General features: G+C 41.6%; 2 protein-coding genes across 4 annotated transcripts in view; one reads left to right on the top strand and one right to left on the bottom strand.

The window, feature by feature from the left end:
• The first annotated feature begins 1,181 nt into the window (after nt 1–1,181).
• spag6 (sperm associated antigen 6) lies at nt 1,182–6,391 on the top strand. Of its 2 annotated transcripts, none has more exons than XM_046065739.1 (11): nt 1,182–1,587; nt 1,668–1,763; nt 1,855–2,021; nt 2,779–2,962; nt 3,171–3,376; nt 4,439–4,612; nt 4,686–4,838; nt 5,014–5,193; nt 5,352–5,468; nt 5,618–5,763; nt 6,088–6,391. In XM_046065739.1, the coding sequence occupies exons 1-11, from the start codon at nt 1,563–1,565 to the stop codon at nt 6,149–6,151; spliced, it is 1,512 nt and encodes a 503-aa protein (XP_045921695.1). In that variant the 5' UTR covers nt 1,182–1,562; the 3' UTR covers nt 6,152–6,391. The 2 variants fall into 2 exon arrangements, with proteins under 2 accessions (XP_045921695.1, XP_045921688.1); XM_046065732.1 differs by having other exon boundaries at nt 1,201–1,587; nt 5,002–5,193.
• A 2,319-nt stretch (nt 6,392–8,710) lies between these two features.
• The window catches only part of pip4k2aa (phosphatidylinositol-5-phosphate 4-kinase, type II, alpha a), a 33,591-nt gene continuing 21,589 nt past the window's right edge, over nt 8,711–20,712 (bottom strand). For both annotated transcript variants that reach the window (XM_046065683.1, XM_046065679.1), the window contains exons 7-10: nt 13,816–13,929; nt 13,323–13,563; nt 12,992–13,095; nt 8,711–12,915 (exon numbers count right to left, since the gene is read on the bottom strand). In XM_046065683.1, coding sequence (XP_045921639.1) covers nt 12,835–12,915; nt 12,992–13,095; nt 13,323–13,563; nt 13,816–13,929 — 540 coding nt within the window. In that variant the 3' untranslated portion in view covers nt 8,711–12,834. The remainder of the gene's footprint in view (nt 12,916–12,991; nt 13,096–13,322; nt 13,564–13,815; nt 13,930–20,712) is intronic.

Raw genomic sequence — 20,712 nt, 5'->3', positions numbered from 1 at the left:
TATATAAATAATAAATAAATACATAATATCTCACCCAGGAGGCTCAAAAATATTTTTCAATCAAATCGAGCTTTACAATTAAACCCGAATAAGTAAATCAGGCGGGCAGCAGGGCTTAAGAGTAGCCTAGCCTGTGTCATGCTGTAAACACGTGAAGGAAAGAACCACACTCGCTATCAGATAAGTGCTTGAATTTGACGTTTTATTTTATTTTAGCCTATTAGTGTTTCACAGAGCAGCGTCATTACCACACAACATGGTTATCCTATATACAGTACCTAGCGTAAAAAAATCGAAAATAGCCTATTGGTTATTCAGAATGATCAGTTCTTGATGGCTTACCCGAGTGATAATAAAGCTAATTTAGTTTAATGTGATAATTTGGCTATTCATCCGGTAATTTTTTTTTTTTTTTTTAAATAGCCTAGAGACCTCAATCGGAGCCGACAAAACTCATCTATGCATTTATGTGTAAAAAACAAGCAAACAAAAACCTAATCGCATAAACACAAAACTGAGCCCGATTGGGTTTAATATTTATTTTAAATTACTTACATTTTAAAATAGCCTATGTCTAAATAGGCCTAGTTGTTTCTGAAACTTTGTAAAAGATGTAGGCTACATGGGACATGGGAACAGGCTTTAAAATAAAATAAATTGGCACTCTGCCACCTGAATCGGCTCATCTAAAATCTCTTTCATTCACTTGGGTAACAAAACCAACATTATGCAAGGCTGTGTCTGTGTGCCCGATTGGACCTTTTTTGTCCATAGCCTAGGGTACTTTATTTTAAATTTTCTATTTGAATTGGCCTATGGTTTATTTTTTATTTATTTTTTATCTAAGTCCAACTTTTTTCGTCTTTGTTTGCTACGGCGGCTCAAATGTTTGGACCAGGCCCATCTCCGTCGCATTTTGTAATAGCAATGCATTTTTTTAGTCCATATTAGTCCCTTCTTATAAACGGAAAATAACAAGTCGAACCCCCTTCAGGCAGGCAGGTCATGTGAGGACACACTCCTGAGCAGGAAAGGCAGGCAAAAGTTAAAAAGAAGAGGGGGGAGACTCTTTCCTTTTGAAATGTTCCGCCACGCAGCGCAGCGTGAAATGAGCAGCATGTTCACTTCATCAGCCAATGGCCGCTTCGATTTCGCCACTCTGTTTTCCTTTGAATAAACGACGTTGTGAAAAGTAAACGCGACATGTCCGCGGCTGGTCTTTTAGCGGGAACTGAAGACGCCGTGGACAGAGACGAGGAAGCGACACAGAGCTCTCACACTCGACATATTTCCGGGAAGCAAAAAAAAAACAAACCCATGCGAGGTGAGAGTGACTCCTCTCGGCTCTAGACGATCTTCCTCTCGACTCTAGTCGACCTTCATCGGAAACAGCCGAACGTTCTGCTTCCCGTCTGTTGCCACGACAACACTTAACAACACCACCTGAAATCCAAACCTGGACACGGCCAAGAGCAAAAACGCTATACTGAATCCTGCGGTAAATTCACGGTGCTTTCTGGGGAGATAACCCGTGTGAAAATAAATCCTTCCCCAGGGCAACAATGAGCCAACGACAGATCATTCAAGGTGAGACTTGCGAGCTGTTCTGTTCACAAGATTCACCTCAGTGGCTAAACTTTCTTCATGTTTGTTTTGGTGCTTTGCAGTTTTTGAGCAGTATCAGAAATCAAGGATGCAGTTTGTGCAAACTGTCGCTGATCTGGCAGCCAGGCCCCAAAACATAGACATCCTTCACAGTGCTGGTAAGAAACAAGGTTTTCATAAGACTGTGTTAGCTTCAGTTGCTAATATATCCCCAGTGTTTAGTTGTTCATCTCCTCTCCTGTCCTGCAGGTGTGATGTCAATGCTGCGTCCCCTGATGCTGGACGTGGTCCCCGGCATCCAGCAGACGGCAGCTTTGGCTCTGGGCCGCCTGGCAGACCACAGCGATGACCTGGCCGAGGCAGTGGTGAAGGAAGACATCCTGCCCCAACTGGTCCACTCTTTGGCCTCACACAATGTCAGTGCCTCATCATTTGGCTTTTCTACAGAGTGTGCAGTACTCAGTCTCTGCCCTCTAGAGGCTGGTGTGTGTGTGTGTGTGTGTGTGTGTGTGTGTGTGTGTGTGTGTGTGTGTGTGCGTGCGTGTGTGCGTGCCTGAGTGAGTGAGGGAAGAGACAGAGGCAGGACCTCTGGGTCAGCCCCCTGAGTGTGAGAGTGTGTTTTGGGCTAACTTGGCATTTTGCCCTGGGGGCTACTTCAAAACCTAAGAGCCCTTTAGTATTAGAGCAACCAGGCCTTTGTCTCCTCTCTCTTTCTCCCCCTCAGCCCAATAAGAGGCCCAGAATGGAGGGAGACATGGTTTAGCTGTTATTATTAATGGGACATTGCAGTCTCATATAATGAACCTAAAATCTGACACAATTGGTCTACGTTTGATGTCAAATATGACAAGAATCCAGAATTTGCTGCTGGATTATATTGTACTTAGCATATAGCATCACCACTGAAATGTATAGAAAAAAACTTAAATGTGGGGTGATCCGACACACAAATGGTCTCAAATTTCTCTCTCAGTGAATTAGGTTTTTGGCAAATGAAATATACATATTATTTCTAGGGAACCTCTAGCGTATGTGAAAGCCCAGTTACCATGTCAATATTTTTTTTGACAGGGTTTATTAAAGAAAAGAATGGAAAAGACAAGAAAATAAAAATATTTCAAAGGAGAAAATGGTTGTTTTTTAAATCCTGTATCTTTGTGTGTTTGTATGCAGAGGTTCTATAAGAAGGCAGCAGCGTTTGTGATGCGTGCAGTCGCCAAACACTCCCCCGAGCTGTCCCAGGCTGTGGTGGCCTGCGGGGGAGTTGATGCCCTGGTTCTCTGCCTGGAGGAGTTTGACCCCGGGGTGAAGGAGGCAGCCGCCTGGGCTCTCGCCTGCATCGCACGACACAACGCATGTAAGTAAGACACGCTGACATGCTTAGATTTCTATGATTTCCTTCTGCCCTTTTTGTCACTTTCTTGGCTTAAAGAAACATTCCAGTGCATGGTAAGATTAAAAAAAATAATTAATTCAGTCATTCTTTGTCCTGGGATGCAGCGCTCCCTCCTTCAAGCACCTGCATTTGCACACATTCATCCCACCTCTTTTCTATTACCGTGCAGCGCTGGCCCAGACGGTGGTGGACGCGGGTGCTGTCCCCCTGCTGGTGTTGTGTCTCCTGGAGCCTGAGATGGCCCTCAAACGCATCGCAGCTTCCACCCTCAGCGACATCTCCAAGCACACGCCGGAGCAGGCCCAGACCGTGGTGGACAATGGTGCCATCGCCCACCTGGCACAGATGATCCTCAACCCAGACCCCAAACTCAAGGTAGGCCAGCCTCACCTGAACCGCTGCTACTTTCACTCAGCTGACCACGTGTAATGGCGTGAATGAAAGGAACACGTTTGATGATTTTATGTCATTACAGTAAATGATAATATTCATTTTCTTTTCTCTGGAAAATGTTTACAAGCCTAAAAACAATGCTTGCAAAATGAGGTAATGCTAAATATTCATGCTACCTCAATGCCCCATGTTGTTTTGATTATTGGAGCTTAATGATGTTTTTAATAATAACAATATGAATGTTTATCGTGAATACTTTTAATGATTTTCCTGTCAAATTAAATTACTGTTACATTATCACATATTATTCCTTAATGATTATAACAGGACGCTTCAGAGCAGATTGGTGAAAATATTTCTACTTTTAAAAATATAAATATAATGTCTAAATATATGTATGTTTTTTTCTTTTGGGATTCTATTGGACTCTATCCCATATTATTGTTCTTAATCTATTTGTCCTCTTTCTCCTTTATTCACCTTTTCAACAAAACTCTTGCCCTGTCTGAATTCCTTGGTATACATTGTGGTTTGTGAATTAATTAGGAATTCATTAAATGGACACACTTGAGACACACTTTTAATCACAGAGTTTAGTTCAAAATATTCTTTTGTATTTTGGATGATGTTGAGTACAAAAGGCCATTGTAGTAACTCAACATTTTCGAGTAAACATTACAGGTGCCAAGAAGGTGGAGTATAGTCACAAAATTATGTTGACATTTTACAGATCTTGCCAGCAACACATTCAGAAAAGCTGAAAAAAAGTGGTGAAATTTGTGCAAAATCTGTGCTGGAAACAAATTCTTTGAATTGGCAACCAATTTAAATGTTAAATATTAACAATGACATAAAATGTCAATTGATTTTGATTTAATGAATGTACCACCCAATAAAGGACCAGATATTTAATAAAAAACAGTAACGTGTATGATGTAGATGCTGGCTTCAGGAATGTGCAACATGAAGCTGTAACTGACTAACAAAAAGGGGAATTAAGTCTGGAAATGATTCGATTCAAGACATGTTTTTGTCTCCATCCAGAGGCAGGTGTTCTCAGCCCTCAGTCAGATCAGTAAGCACTCGGTCAGCCTGGCGGAGATGGTGATAGAGGCTGAGATCTTCCCTGCAGCTGTAGTCTGCCTCAGAGATCCAGATGAGTATGTCCGGAAGAACGTCGCCACCCTGTTGAGGGAGGTGGTGAAACACACACCAGAGGTGCTGCGCGCTTATACTTACAGGCACAAACATGCACTGCCGGACAGAAAGTAATTTGTTTGTGTGTTTCCAGCTGTCCCAGGTGATTGTGAATTGTGGTGCCATCACAGAAGTGATTGACTATCTTGGTGCTTGCCGTGGAAACCTGCGCTTGCCGGCGATCATGATGCTGGGATATGTGGCAGCTCACACTGAGAACCTTGCCATGGCTGTCATTGTGTCCAAGGTGTGTATGTGTGGTTGTCAATCTCTTTTCTGATTCCCCTGAACAAGCCATGTGACAACAGCGAAACCCACCACTAAAACCAGAGACACATCCCTCAGGTCCAGTATGTAGGTCATATGATCTGAACCGGTGCTGCTCTGATGTGTGTCCTCCTGTCCTGCAGGGGGTGCCACAGTTGGCCCTGTGTCTGTCCGAAGAACCTGAACATCACATCAAGGCAGCCGCAGCCTGGTCCATTGGCCAGATAGGTCATCACACCCCTGAGCACGCCAAGGCAGTGGGCACAGCTAACCTGCTGCCCAAACTGCTGGAGCTCTACATGGACGCCAGCAGCTCTGAGGACCTGCAGGCCAAGGTAAGAGCTGCAGCTTGGTAATATTTTATCAGCCTAACATTGGGCGCAGATAACTGGTATCAGTAGTGGAAATTAGCCTTTGGTGCAGCTGGTATCAAAGGTAAAGGTCAAGGCAAAGGGAAAAGGATATGCAGTATATTTCCTCCTGTTCTGTTCAGAGTAAGAAGGCTCTGAAGAGCATCCTGCAGAAGTGCACCTACATCCCAGCTCTGGAGCCCCTCCTCTACGATGTACCAAGCAACATCCTCAAACATGTAGTCTGCCAGTTCAGCAAGGTGAGTGAGTGAGTCTACAGCCAGCATCACAACCTGAATCAGCAATCGGCAAAAAAAAAATCGAAATGTCTTTTTTTTGACGTTTTGGTGATTCAGAGCTTATAGATACGATATCTGTGCCATACACTCATCTTCCCTCCCCTCAAAAGGTGCTGCCCCATGACCCTAAGGCTCGCCGTCTGTTTGTGACCAGCGGGGGTCTGAAGAAAGTGCAAGAGATCCAGGCCGAGCCCGGCTCCCCTCTACAGGAGCACATCAACGCTATCAACAGCTGTTTCCCTGAAGAGATAGTCAGGTATGTTTCTCTCCCACATTCATGCTAAAACAGATACCTTGTTGACACCTAAGCCCTGTGTGGGTAGCCCTCTGAGAGACGTAAACAGTAATCTAGAGGTGACTGATCAGATCACGTGACATACAGACAGAAAACCTGTCCTGTAACATCATTACGTCATTGTGTCTGTGTTTTTACAAACTAACAAAAGGCTTAAGGTTAAACTGGGTTTGTAAAGAGTTCTTTTAAAAAGCAGAATTCAGCACTATCTCTATGATCATGGTGAAACAAAGGACAAAACATCCTTCAGTATAACACATGGTATTTTGCGGTGTGTTGTTTCAGGTACTACTCCCCTGGCTACTCAGAGGTCTTGCTGGAGCGGCTGGAGAGCTACCAGCCAGCCTGACATCAGTTCACACTACACATCCTGTTGAAATGTTAACATGAAGATGTACCATGCATACACAGTAAATACAAGATGTTTTTTCAAAAAACTGTTTTCCATATTTTATATTGCGTTTGTGTTGTCACTTTTAAATGCATGTTGATTGCAACTGCAGCTTGTATTTAGACAGATTTAGACAGTATATACAAATATTGTCACACTGTAAGAGACCTTCAAGATAAAATAAAAGAACAACAGCCCTGTCTTTGTCACCTTTGAATGATATCTAAAGGTGAGGAAAGCTTCACCCCTCTTTGATAACACATTCATCACCTTTGGGAAATTTAGTGGAGGTTGATGGAAACTATTCTCTTATGCCCACATAACAGAGAGGTCAAAGGTCAGGTTCAGTACAGAGCAGCAACCCTGGGGGTGGTAGGGAATTAGTTTGTTGTTCAAAGACACTTACACTCGCTGACACGTGGATTTGAACCCGAGTTCCCTTATTTCAGAGCAGCTTCCCTCACATGCTGCTCATAGGCTTCCTACGCTGCAGTTTTCGTTAGAAACACATAAGATGTAGCATGTATCTGGGGCAATGCGTCTCTTTCTCCTCCTCGGCTTTGCAGGGTTCACCCTGCCCCCTGGTGGCCGTGACTCCTCACAGCAGCTCAACTGGGTGCGCGTGCACTTGTGTGTGTGCGCGCGCGCGCGTGCAGCAGCTGCAGCGCACATGGCGAGCCGCTCTTTGTTTATTGTCTGCTGGGTTGTCTCTGCTTGTTCTCCACAGTGCAGCCTATACTGACGGTGCAAATGAGCCCCCGCCTCTTACTGCAGCGGAGATCGGAACACGTTACGGCTGCTGCTGCAGCTGCCACCACCATCCCCTCCTCCTCTCTAAAAATCTGATTTTATATCCATACAGCTACAGGACCCAGGCGATGTAAATGTTTTCTTTCTAGTGGCACGCTTTCATTTCCTCTGTCACTTCAGAAGTTCATGTTTTTAAAGTAAATATAAAGCCTGCAATTGCCGCGTTCATTCGGGCATTTAATTAAAATGAGAAGGACCTATATTTCATATTTAACATAGGCTATTAAACCAAAACATGATCGAAAGCACAACCTCCGCATTTTCCCCTATATAGCCTGATAACCCAGCCTTGGCGTTTAACCAATTTTGCAGTATAGCCTGTTACAAAACAATAGATCATCTCCTGTGTAACGGCAGGGCTCTCCATAAAGAGCTATAGCCTAGTCTTTATTCTAATTACTTTATACTGAATAAAAATGCAGTAGCACATGGCATGATAAGGATAAAAAGGAAAGTCACGAATGTAAACCTGAAAGCCAGAAAAAAAAATGCTTTAACCTATGCTTGGACCTCCTGTAATAAGCGACCAATTTTTTTAAAAGCCAATTTGAATTAAAATCTGAATAATTAAAAACTAATGAAAGCATTGAGGCACGTTGTCCGCTAAGTTTTGCGATAGCGTAGCCTACACCTTTTGATCGCAATAACAAAAGAAATACTCTAAATAAATATTAGTAGGTAAAAATGCTGCATATGACGTTAAAATGTTGCCCAATGTGCTTTCGTTTTCTCTGGTTTTACAGTCAATATTTTTATTTGTGACATTTGATATTTCGCGGGTAAAAACAAAAAACGCAGAGACGATATTTTAATATTTTCCATAAACAGATTGTCCTTCATATTTTATATGTAGCCTACTTAGAAAACAAACAGCATTTCCCTGCTCCCAATCTGTGCACTTCTGCAATCAGATACACTCAATTATGCATCAGGCTATTTAAAGATCATCACTACTGTCTCATTTTTTTTTTAGTTTGTTGTTGTTGCTAAATTGTAGTGTATAGCCCTAAATGATTCAAAGGGCAAAGAATTTAGCCAGTGTGATGAAACTTTCACATCCAACCGGGAGTGGAAATCTGCATGTCTTTTGTTCCACCGGCACGCTTTTCTTTCCAGCGCGCGACTCGCTCTGGTGCAACTTGTGAAACAGACACTCGTTTGGTTTATCACTATAATGATCTAACAAACAAACAACAATAAAAATATGAGGAAAGACGCAGAGTTTCTCGACACCTTTCGTTCAGTTTTTTTTGTGTAGGCTATTTTTCTCCAAATGTAATTAGGCTACATTATTCCTTTAAAATGTTGGTTGAAATCTATTTGATATCAGAGGCAACGGCAGACAATTTAACTGGGATAGAGACTGATGCACGGGGTTAATAGTTGATAGTAGTTAACAAAAATAATAGTACAAACAACGCCGCTAGTTTTCGTTGAAAAAAAATTAAACATACATAGACAAACGGTGGCAATTAAACCCCGCATAGCTCCCTTCCCTCTTTAACTCTTCATTTAAGAGTCACGGGGAATAAGTTTCTTGGTTTCCTGTCTTCCTCAGCAGAGACTGAGTATTAACACGAGTGTAAAAAAAATATTTTCATTTTAAATACAGAGCTTCAGTAAGTCAAACATTTAAAAACTAAAGAATATATTTATGGAACATGGGATTGTAGACAAAGAAAAAACAAATCAGAGGTAGACTGTGAGTTAAGCAGAACAAGTGCTTTAATTGGTTTGAGTGAAGGCTTATTGAATGGAGTGTATTATTATCATCGTCATCATTAAATGTGAAGAACAATAAACATACATCAACATTTTGGCCTCTCTGCCACTGAAAGGGAACTCTCACCAGCCATTGTTTGTCAGACAGCAATAAAGAAACACACACACTCACACATACACACACAGTAATTTAAGTACTAGGGACCAAAGCTCAATTGCAGGAGGGGAGGTTTCCAGGCCTCTCTTGACTTCAATTTTGCATGCAAATTTAAAAAAGAAAAAGGATTCAGTTGCTTTCAAAATCCTCCACAAAATTTGTTGATTTTGAAACTCAAGGCCAAAAGGAAAAGGTTCCATCTCTGCAGATCTCGCCTGGCTTTGCATTTGTAATCCAATTCCCCTTAACACTTGATAAACCACATGAACGCTGGGGTGTTTGTTCACATATCAGCAATGCATATCTCGCTTCCAGTACATAGAAAGAAAAAAACCTAAACAGACACATTATACGACACACAATGTTCTTTAAGCTCGTGTGGGGTAGTTCTGACTGCTCAAAGATGCTTTTGGCAAGTTAACGGTGGCAGCAAGTTGACTGGTGGGTGGAGGAGCTTGTTCATGAGCGAAAGTCACAAAAGCAAGGACTTCATCAGAGGAGAGTTAATATCCCCGAAACAGAACAGAAAAATCCTCACTCTCCCAGCATGCACTGCTCTGTTTATTACTTGCTTATTAGTCTGACTACAGCGAAGCCAAAGAGAGCAAAGCACACTCGAAGATGATTGTGTTCCCTCATTTCTTGTTTCCTTTACGACACAACCTATGTACAGCATGGGCTACGTTACAACAAAACTGCCCATTAACAGTGAAAGAACACAGAAATATCATCTAACATTGACTCAGGATGTGCTGACAACCTCCCTGAAAACACACAGGTGTTCTGGGTTATACAAAATAAAAACATGGAGGTGAGGAAGCAAGAGAACCTAAACTTGTTTTAGAAATGAGTAGGAGTTGTAAGTGAAAGTCTGGACAAACACAAAAATAATAATATTATAAAATGTACAAAAAGAAAAGAAAAGAAAAGAAAGACACATTCCTGAAATGTGAGAGGGTAAATGTGATGAAGATGCCGACATACTCCTGAGGAGGGAATGGGAGGGGCAGTCACTTAGCGAGCACAAGCACGAGAAAACACAACCACAACACACACACACATTCCACAATACACTTCCACGCACGCACCCTTTTTCTAAAGGCAGGACCAGCGTCAACGAACAAGGGATTAATATCAGCAGACACCGCCTCGCTCTGAGGAGGAGAGGGACGCCTGCAAACACTGAATAATCTGAATGAAGGACTTGAATGTACAGAATTGAAACTGATCCAGCGTGTTCAAATTTAAGACAGCTATTCACTTTTTTGTCTGTTAAAACACAATCATTAGAATTGTTTAGTTTAACTGACGGAATAACGTGAAAATAATATCTAAACACAGAGGTGCTGGAGTGGAGGAAGGTTGAGCAGGGGGGATGAAATGTAAAGGTCAAAGTAAACACCCTGTTATTAAAATAACCATTTGCCTGTGTTTTAAAAAAAGGTTACAAAATATAAAATTAAATAATTTTGGAGTATAAAGGCACACATCTTGCACAGTGTATACAATGAAAATCACATTATTTAAAGCATGGTAGGGACCAATTTACGCTGAACAGCTCACAAATCTGGTTAAAGTGTAGGGACACAAAGAGAACCTGAACAGCCAACAACACAGACCAAAGGGAAAAGGAAACTTAGTCCTGTGACATGCAATTTTTTATGACTTTTTTTTTTTAAAGTACATCTATAGTAAGCATTGTATAAATTCTAGCAGTATCATTCTTCATTTACCACAGCACCATCATTCATTCCTAAGGGTGGCTCCGTTTAGTTTTTTCTTTTAAATACACCTATGTTTCATGACTAAAATCCAATGTAAAAATATAAATGTGAATATAATCTATGAAATTTAAACTAACATATTATGATGGAAGCTTTTTGCATGGGTTAGAATAGTCAAGGATGACGACTTTTACTTGCTTTAGTTGGTTATCCAGAAGGGATACACACAACATCACACGCACAACGTTTCTCACTTACATACGAGTATATTGCATTTCCCTTGTTAAGACCATAATCAACTAATTGGGATCATATTCGTAACATTTGGTTCCTTTCCTCATGTGCAAAATATACAAAAAAACAACAACACCTCAAACAGAAACAAACAAAATATTACCACATCAATTCATAAAACTGCCAAATTCAAACACAGATAAACCACCTTTAAAAAATGTCAACAACACAAATGATGAATAACAGACTCACAGCTGAGGTTAGAGAAGAGGACAATGCTGTTGGTGTTAATGACGTAACAACACGTATCTTTACATCTGCAGCTACTCTTCCCTCCTCCCCTTTCTACCCCCACCCCCCCGTCCCAAAAAAACTTTTGAACACTGACACACACACACACACACACACACATTGTTCGCCATCATTGGGTGTGTGCTGGTACGATGCTGGAGGTAAACAGCCTTCTGTCTGCCCTGAGCGTGCAAGCACGGTCACGCTGTTGGCTCAGTCCCAAAACCCACCACCCACAACACCACGGGGCGCTTCTAAAAACAAGGATTGGAGAGGTTACTTTACATAAGCCCTGTAAACAAAACCCAACTTCTTTCCCCGTCTAATATTGCAGTAAATTCTTCCCCACCGATCCTTACATTAAGAAGCACCCATAGGTGAAAAATGGCGGAGGAGACAGGATTTGAGATCGGGCCTCTAAAGATTCAATTCTATGAAAGCAGAGTTATTTTTCCTCTTTGTTGCAGCGCACGTAACAGAACAAGATCTCCTAACCTCTAATAACAAATAAAAGTGCAACATTTTTGATTTTACTCATAAGGTGCTGATGGCAACAGAAAGTTAAGGGCTGCTGATGTTTCAATGTGACACCCTTTACGAAGATATAACGAGGAGTGGCTGACTCTTAATCAACCACACAGGACTTCTGGGTCATTCCCTGCCACAGGAACAGAAACCAGGCCTACATAACAATGCCCAACAGATTCAGAGTTTATGCAAGTAAATAACGCCTAAGAGAAGCTGTGTCCTCGAATCCTCCCTTAAAAACACATGCTTCCCTTAATCATTCTTAAACACTGCGCACCACAACAAAGCAAAAGGGGAAAAGCGCTGACAACCACGAGGCGCAACTAGTGCTGAAAACAAGCATTATAATTTACTGCAACAAGTGAACTCATCTCAGCTGATGAGACGTGTTTGTTTGTGTGTGTGGCAAGAGGATAACCCAGAAGCTCAATTCATCAACTGTACATGAAGGAGTGAGAGGGGGAGGCATCCAAAGAACAAGTGATGGAAAAGGAACACAAATGGGAAGATTTGTTTGGCTGAGTACTTGTATAGCATTTGGGTGGGTGGGGGGGTCTGGCTGTTGGCCTATTGGAAGACTGCTTCCTAGTTCCTGAAATGAAGCGATTGCATTAGGCGAGGCTCAACGCAAACTTCCTTTTTACATCCTGCCATGTCTTTGCAAAGACACCTCTGCACTCCCCTTGACCTCACACTATATACATCTAAACCCCCCCCCAAACAATATAAGGGAAAGACAAATAAAAACATCAAAATAAAATAAAAAACTGCAGGGTGCTGGGTGTTATATTAGAGGCAATAAAAAAAAGCCATATTCCCACATAAACAACCATAAAGACAAAAACAAATTCTATTTAAAAAAAACCGTAATGACTTGGACACTTCCTTTCAACACTCGTCATCCAAAGTAACGCATGAACAAAACTCAACATAGGAGAGGTTAAATGTAAACGAATGATGGGTTTTTCTTTAGCTGCAGAGCGTGGCACCCCGCTGAAAGAGGGCGAAGTAAACAGGGAGGGATGAGGGAGAGTGATACAACGCCATCACAGCACCTTGTGTATTCAGCCTCTCGATGGGTTTTCTCTCCATCACTTCTCTTCCCCTGCCCTGCTCCCTGCTTGCCTTCCCCCCCTTTCCCATGTGCCTCTGTGCCCTCCTGTTGCTCCTGAAGGCTATGATAGGATAGTGGTGATAAAATCATAAAACCTCTTGGAGTACTGCTCTGGGTTCACCGTGGAGATCTCTGCTCCGGCCTGTAAAGGGACACATAGTTTGTCATGTTACTTGAACGGAACCATATTAAATAGCTTCTTGTGAGCAGCTACATACCCCATGTTTGACAGTCTTGGCGGCGTGGGCAGCTTTCTTCTTGGCATCGTAATGCTGCAGGATGTCTATGATAGCCATGAAGTAAACCTCCTTCCTGGGAGCACCTGGAGTTTAAAACAAATGCACCCTTAATGGGAATCTATATTTGCACAGTATCATCAAGTACAATCAGGTACGGTTAAATAAGACAAACTTCAGTACTTTAATACCCAGCAGGGGGAGCTCTAAGTACTGTTTTTATTATTAAGCTGTTCAATACAACCCTCACATTTCAAAAGTTGGAATTTAACATCGTATTATAAAAAAAACCCACATGCACTGGGCTACTCACTATCATTGCTTTTGATGGCGTAGACGTCAATGGCGGGATCAAACTCTCCAGGTGACAGGGGCTTGTTGCTGTCCAGGGTGTTGCTGGGACTGTCAGGGGGTGTTCCAATGCCCCCTCCGTCACTCTCGCCCTCCTCCTCGGCTTCATTGTCCTCGCTCTCCACCTCTTCCTGCTCGGCTCGCTCCACATCGTGGATCCCCACCAGCAGACTGTAGTCCATGAGCTTCAGCTGGGCCAGGAACTGAGGGACGATTGGAGGAAGGTCGGACGGTAGAGGAAATAAAAAGCAAGTGAAGAAATGGCAGGAGCATAAGTGTTTAAGGAAGAGGGAGAAAACAGTAGAGAGGAGTGGCAGGTTGCAAGAGTGGAGCCAGAGAAAGAGGAAATGTATTAGTACAGACAGAAAGGGGTGACATCAAGGGAAGGTTGGGCTTTTTTCTCTGAGCAAGCAGAAAGCCTACACTTTCTGGTATATCTAACTGTAAACACATACCTCCACATCTTTCCTGAGCTTCTCCAGGAACATCTTCTTGTTCTCCCCGTCAATGTAGATCTTCTGCCCATCATTGATGAAGTCATTGTCCTTGTAGGTGGGCAGCTCCTTGGCCTGCCCATTAGTATCGGAGATTAGCGACCAAATAAATGACAGTCAAAACCACAACAGTACACGGTTCAAACCTGCATGATGCATGGTACTGTAGGCGGCAGACCTGGGCAAAAACGTGACAGAATTCTGGTGCTCACGTCAAGAAGACAACAACAAGTGTCCATAAATACTAATTCATCCAATTGCACAAAGTTAGAATCAATAATTGTATTTCAATATTGTTTGAGATATTTAACAGAAAGTTATTTTAATATATATAATTATTTTACTAAAAGCAGTAACACCAGCATCAGTGTTCTTCATCCTTTTTCCCCAGAACACTTAAAAACATTAACCTTTTTCATAAACTGTGCACGGGACTGAAAGATAGCATATATCTGTCCTGTTCAACTATAAGAATTAAGGGAAGTTTCAAAATGCATGACAGAAATTCACTGTAATCTTACAAATGAGTCATGTCAACTGCGCGTTTAAACGCTCGACAAGACAATCCAGCATGTTGAAATACCCCGTTGACACAGAGCCTGTGGTTTGTCAGATAAGCTTGCTGATTCAGCCAAATACAACATATATATATTTCTGATTAAATGAGTTGGCAAACAGAGTACACAGGCTTGTCCAAACCAAGGCTGACCTCCTTTCAAGCTAAAAGATTTAACCGTGTAAATACAGTACATGCAGCATGCTCACAGCAGGGCACAGATCCATCTGATGCACCAATTCGCTTATATTCCATATAGTTTACAGTGAAATGGATTTCCTTCTCAGGACCACGAAACACAGGACAGTCAGTATTTTTCTGTGGCACACTGGACGGCTTTTCAAATGCATCTGGTAGATCCATACACTGTGTGTCATGAAATAAATAAATAAATAAATAAATAAAATTAAAAAAAAAAAGACGTTCAACTCAAAGCTATGAAACGTCCTTTGGGGCACTGGGCTGGTCTCCGAAAAGCATCCCCTTCTTATTAGTTTGATGGCAGAGTATATCCTTCCCTGAGACAAATTATACAAACATTGTTGTTGTAAGATGTTTATCGGAAACCAGATTGTAGTTTGCATGTAACAAAGTTTTTTCCTTATAAACCTATAGCCTGCATACTGTATCTTTGTGAGTCCCACTATTCATCCTAGCAGAATGAAGGGAGTTTTCTATTTAGGTGTCTCTATCTACTTGGGTTAATTTTGCTGCAGAACTGCCAGCAGCCTGTAGGGGGAGGAGGTGTAACATGAGTTGGGACGGGGGCCTAGTTCTGAGTCACTGAGGAAAAAGAGAGCAGGAAATGTGGTAACAGGGCAGCAGCAGCAGCAGTTTAACTACTAAAGTGTTTCTATGGCAGCAGGAGAAGAGCAGCAACACAACAGCACTTTGTAGCACTAGAATGAGCCTGGGACAGCACACACGGACACACACACACACACATACAGATTACACCTTCACACAGATAAAGACAGGAATACACATCACAAAATAGGACATTTGAGCACATATATATACACAGACATAGACCTCCAATTTGCAATAAATATGTGATGTACTTGCTAGACTGAATATAGAGATGTCACATAAAAAGTAAATGAGGACACAACATAAAGCTGACTGCAGAGGGAACATAACCTGAAAGACTTTGCAGGCCTGTCAGCTAAACAGACACCTCAGCTCTTGCATCCATCCATCTTTCTATGCTTTCATTTTCAACTGCCTTTTATTTCCACGCCATACATCCTCAGTCTTTCTAACCGGTTCATTAGATCTTCTGGTTTCTCCCATGCATAGGATTCTGGTCTTCAGCTGGTCTGCTACTGATTTTCTCTGTTACACCGGCAGCAATGAAATGTGACTCTTGGCACTACGTTGAGGTTGTTAGTAGAAAAACAGAAAGATACATTAGAGGCAGCAAGAAAGGGTGGGTTGTCGATGAGCCTGTTAAAGCTGTGTGATAGGTAAATTTCTCCCCAACCTCATAAAATTAATCTTAATCTTCACCTTTGACAACATTAATGTATTTCTGTCTCCGAGGGATGTGTGTAGGATGTGTGGTATGCTACCCACTTTACCCGCTTATATTCCTACTGATGATCTCAGGTGTAGATTAATGAGTGATATGCAGTTTGTAAATTATGAGCTCTGACTGTAACAAGCAAAACAGCAGATTCATACTGACTACATGCAAGGCTACATGAACCAAGCACTTCATGTGTTTATCTAACACCGTATAAGATGTGTATATCACATAAGCATAATTAACTGTGCAGCTCTGGAGTATATAAGCTGTGCATAAAAAATGTGCTTCAAATAGTTTGCAACTAAATGGTTTTGTCAAATGTTCCCTTTAATGACTAAACTTGTGCTGCCTCTATAAAAACACAGCATGTAAAAAAAACATTTTGGCTGTCAAATGCTGGACTATTTTTTTGGAAACAAAGAGGCAATGTCCCCCCAAAACTAAAAACAAACAAAGCACTGAGACACAGGTAATTGCCATACTCATTCAATATGCCAACATTACTGACTGCTCATAAAACACTTATTATCTGAGAAGGCTGTGGATGTTTAAAAAGCAGTTTCTCCTCATCACAGGCTATATTACATCTTGCCTTTAACTCTTCAGAAACAATTTTTTACCGGTTTAGAAGACAAGTCAAAATGTGTACTCTGTTTTTAACACCATGCTGTGGTTAGCGTACACAGGTCGGATAATGTCGCTTGCTAATTTGATTAGATTCAGTCGATACTTTGGAATAAAAATATCAACAAACTGAAATAAATAAATCATCTTTCCAGCAATGTAACAAGTATGTACTTCCCCTACGATCTCTGGTTCCTGATTTTTTGGACCACGCAGTGTGTCCTTCCCATTCATGCCACCACCATACTCTTCCACTTCTTGCTCTCCAGTGTTTCAGATACATGTTGGTGCCGTTGAGTGAATGGTGGGAACAAAAACAAACTGTCTGGCAAAGCTGACGTTGCTGACAAGTTGAGCAAAAGGTGACTGTAAATGGATGGAAAGGGTGCAAAATATGGCCTTTAAATAACAGTGTATCAGCTTGGAGAAGACGAGGAAACAAAAATTCTCGGCCGTACAAAAAAAAAAAAAAAACTAAAATAAGATTGGTTTAATAGATCATGCCTGGTATATGAGCCCTGGTTCTCTTACATCTCTTACGTGTTTCATGGCGCAGTAAAAGCGCGTGGCAATCCGCAGTGTTTGCAGCCTTTGCTGAACATTACCAGATTTGGGCCGCGGGGGCACATCCTCTGGTGGGGGCGGCTGCTAGAAAAGGGGGAGCGAGGGAGGGACGGTAGGGGTGGAGGAGAGGAGAGAAGAAAGGAGAGAGGAAGGGAGGAAGGAAGTTGGAAGTAAAGGCAAAGTGTTTAAAATGTTACAGAACACAATTGTTTTATTCAAATTGGTAGAGGGTTGGAAAGGGCATCAACGCAAAAGGTCCATACGACCAGTTTATAGTTTTATAATTCTTAGATGTCTTCGAAGTGTAATTATTTTTGCAGTTATTTCCATGCTATTAGTGTCATTAATCAATTGGATTTAAGACTGTCCCTAATAATTATTTCTAAGTGTTAAATCTTCAGGAGGTATATTATGTATACATGTATATATGTATGCATGCATGACTGTGGTCTGCCTACACTTTGATGCCTGGTGAAGAAAGGAAGCAGCCTGGCAGCACTACTCTAAAGGAGGACAGGAGCTGGAACCAAGAAGAGCAAGGACACAACTGTAAACTAATGGTTTTCTATGAACCTGTATTCTGCCAAACATCTATTCAGGTGTGGTACTATTTATAAGGACTTACAATAACTGGATAAGGGGCTACTGATAAAACATCAAGGCAGGTTCACACTCAGTCATACTGACACATTATAGCCATGCTGGCCAGTGCTGGTGTGAGGAGAGAGAGGAGCTTAAAAAAAAACAACAAACAACTGTAGCAGATGGCTACTTAGCAGAGACCTAAGCGAGACAGGTGGTATTCCACAAACCAAGGACCAGTAGCGATCTAATAACATACAAACACAACCTCTATATTTTCCATGTCACATAACAAATGCTGTGATCGCAGGAATCCCCTCCACTGGTGTTTGCTAAATTGTGGGACAGTCTCCTAAATGGGTGGTAACTGGTTTATTGAGCTTACCCACAAATAACCTGTACGATTTGATGGGCATTAGTAAGACCAAATGTACCTAATTTGGACTCTAGTCTAGAATAAAAAAAACAGTAAACTCACTGAACATCTGCTTGGTAAAATGTTGTACATAAATGTGTCAGAAAGCCAATTGCTGCTGTTTGATAGCCAACACCCTGAGACAGCAGCTACAAGAACCGCAAAATGTATTTTATGAAAAGAAAAACACATGTCATATGTGGGTAGAACAGAACATGTCCACAATGTGCAACAGAATGGGGCTTGTGTTCATACACATTGTAATGTGTTAGAAGTAACGTAACTTCAAAAAAGATGCAGAAAAACAATTTTATAAAACATGCAGACGCATGCATGAAAGGGAGGCGGTCATGCAATCAGGAGAGAACCCTGCCATGCTTGTTGTTTGTGTGTGTGTGAAGCAATATAGGTTGGCACCCACACACTGTACCTTCTGAACAGAAACACATGATTTTCCGCTTTCGTTTGGAATGATGCACCCTCTTCTTCATTTTACTGACTAACTGCAGTGTGTGTGAGAGTTCACACTAGTGTGAACTAGTGTTAAGTTTATAGTGTTAACATACTGGACTTCAAATACAGAAGAATTATTTGAAGTAAACATATTAATCAAAGCACGAGCACTAAAGGCAGGTTAATTTAAGCATGTCTCTTGTCAGATCCTTGTCTTCAATGTCTGAGCTTTAGTTGCGTCCTGTTTTAAGTAGGGTGTTAACAAGTGTTGACATTTGAAAGTATGTGTAATCGATCGTGTACTGTATTTTGCAGTGAATGGCTATGGCGACAATATATATGTATAATGTTTACTGTATTTTTCACTGAAAGGTAAGACAACCACAGGATTACCGACAGATTAACAGCATCAACTTGTAATCATGTGTGAGTTAAGAGTCAGTGGTAGACAACATCTTCATTCATGTCAGCTTCGCAAAAATGGATCCTGTTGCTTCTTAATCGTAGTTTAACATTTCTTAGTCGCTAGACTGTAGATGGTGTTTCACACACACAGCTGAGCTGCAGACAAAAAGAGGTCACACAGTCTCAAATCCTCAGCTGCTTTGTTTTTCCACTCATCTGTTTAAACCCCAATAACGTTTTGTTTCTTCTTCCATTTACAGGAGGCTATATTTAGTTTGGGGATTCCCTGAGGTCCTCCATGCCTCACTGCATGGTGCCTCACGATTAAGCCTCTGTAAAACCCTGGTGGAAAGTTCAAACCCTTCTGGGTCAAAACTGTGACGCTCTCATATCAAAACTCTTTTCATTTGTCAGACAGACCTTTGTAGAGCGACATGTTGAGACATGTGAAAAAAATCCCTTGGGACAACCATCCCCTTCCAATATTGCTGAACAGCTCTCCAAAGTTACAGTGCCCTAGGACGATATCAGAAACTTCCATCACTCAAAAGGTCAAAGCCTTTTATTTATGAATATATATGTTGCTTATATATAGCTATCTTATATCCATTCTAATAGTTAGCTAAAACAATTTTAACTGGAAGCAGTGACACATCAGGTCCTTCGCAATTTCAGTGACACAATTCATTTTTGACAGGTGACTCTGTCCAAGCAGCCAAGCCCCAAAAACTCAAATTAGCCAGTCTCACACAAACAGCAAAGCTTCAATCACTATCGATCACACTAAATCTCTTGCTCACATATACTGCTCATACACACACACACACACAGCCCAGTCAGATACACAGCTACATTGAAAACACATCATACACAGAATTACTCATGAGACGTATGATTGAATAAAACTCTAAACCCGACACACACAGAGACACACACACACGCACGCACACACACACACACACACGCACGCACACACCCCTCAATCTTTCACACACAGACAGCAAGCAAGGGAACTGATGGAACAGCAGAAGAGAGGTTAGAGGGGATGAAGCAAATTAAATAGACACAAATAGCGTGCAGGGGATAGAAGGGGAATGGGGTGATGGAGTAGGTGCTAACTGAAGGAGATGGATATTTGCTACTGTCATCCCCTCCCAAAGGGAAACAAAAGCCGACACCACAGTTGTGATCGTTGGGCCATTTGGGTGATGACAGTAAGGCTGGAATTATTTGAAGCTGTGTCAGTTATTGAAACCGCTGCAAACAGTTTGTTCTCCCTGTCATTCTCTAACTGTCCACATGGCTTTTAATGGACATAGAGTTCAATCAGAATAACTGACTCATTTTCAGTACATGACAACACTGTTTAAATTACTTCAAAGAGAAACAATTCTAGGTTTCATGTGTTTGTAAAAAAAAGTTTCTCAATACTTTTTAATTTCCCTTGTTCCTCACATGAAAACTGAACCAGAATTGTGACGTCAGCGGTGCGCGAGTGCTATGGAAGTGTCCATCTGTTCAATCCACACTGACTCCGAGTGAGCTACGTGAAAAGTAATACATGAAGAAAATGGGCATTATTTATGTTCACTGATTAATAAGTTTTATTTCCACCACAACATATAAAAAGGGAGCGCTTGGATCATAAAAAAATGGTATATACATGCAACAATGTGGTGTCCGTGTGGATCGATAAACTTGTAAGCGCTTTAAAAACATGCTGGCGGTGTT

Source organism: Micropterus dolomieu, linkage group LG01 (genome assembly GCF_021292245.1).
Source record: "Micropterus dolomieu isolate WLL.071019.BEF.003 ecotype Adirondacks linkage group LG01, ASM2129224v1, whole genome shotgun sequence".
Taxonomy (NCBI): Eukaryota; Metazoa; Chordata; class Actinopteri; order Centrarchiformes; family Centrarchidae; genus Micropterus; species Micropterus dolomieu.
This window is presented reverse-complemented; position numbering and strand designations above follow the sequence as displayed.

Excerpts from the sequence above, each read along its gene's own strand:
- spag6 (XM_046065732.1), top strand. The coding sequence starts at position 1,563 with ATGAGCCAACGACAGATCATTCAAG. Across the intron at positions 2,963-3,170 it reads CATCGCACGACACAACGCAT|CGCTGGCCCAGACGGTGGTG; the intron begins GTAAGTAAGACA and ends ATTACCGTGCAG. Across the intron at positions 4,613-4,685 it reads TGGTGAAACACACACCAGAG|CTGTCCCAGGTGATTGTGAA; the intron begins GTGCTGCGCGCT and ends GTGTGTTTCCAG.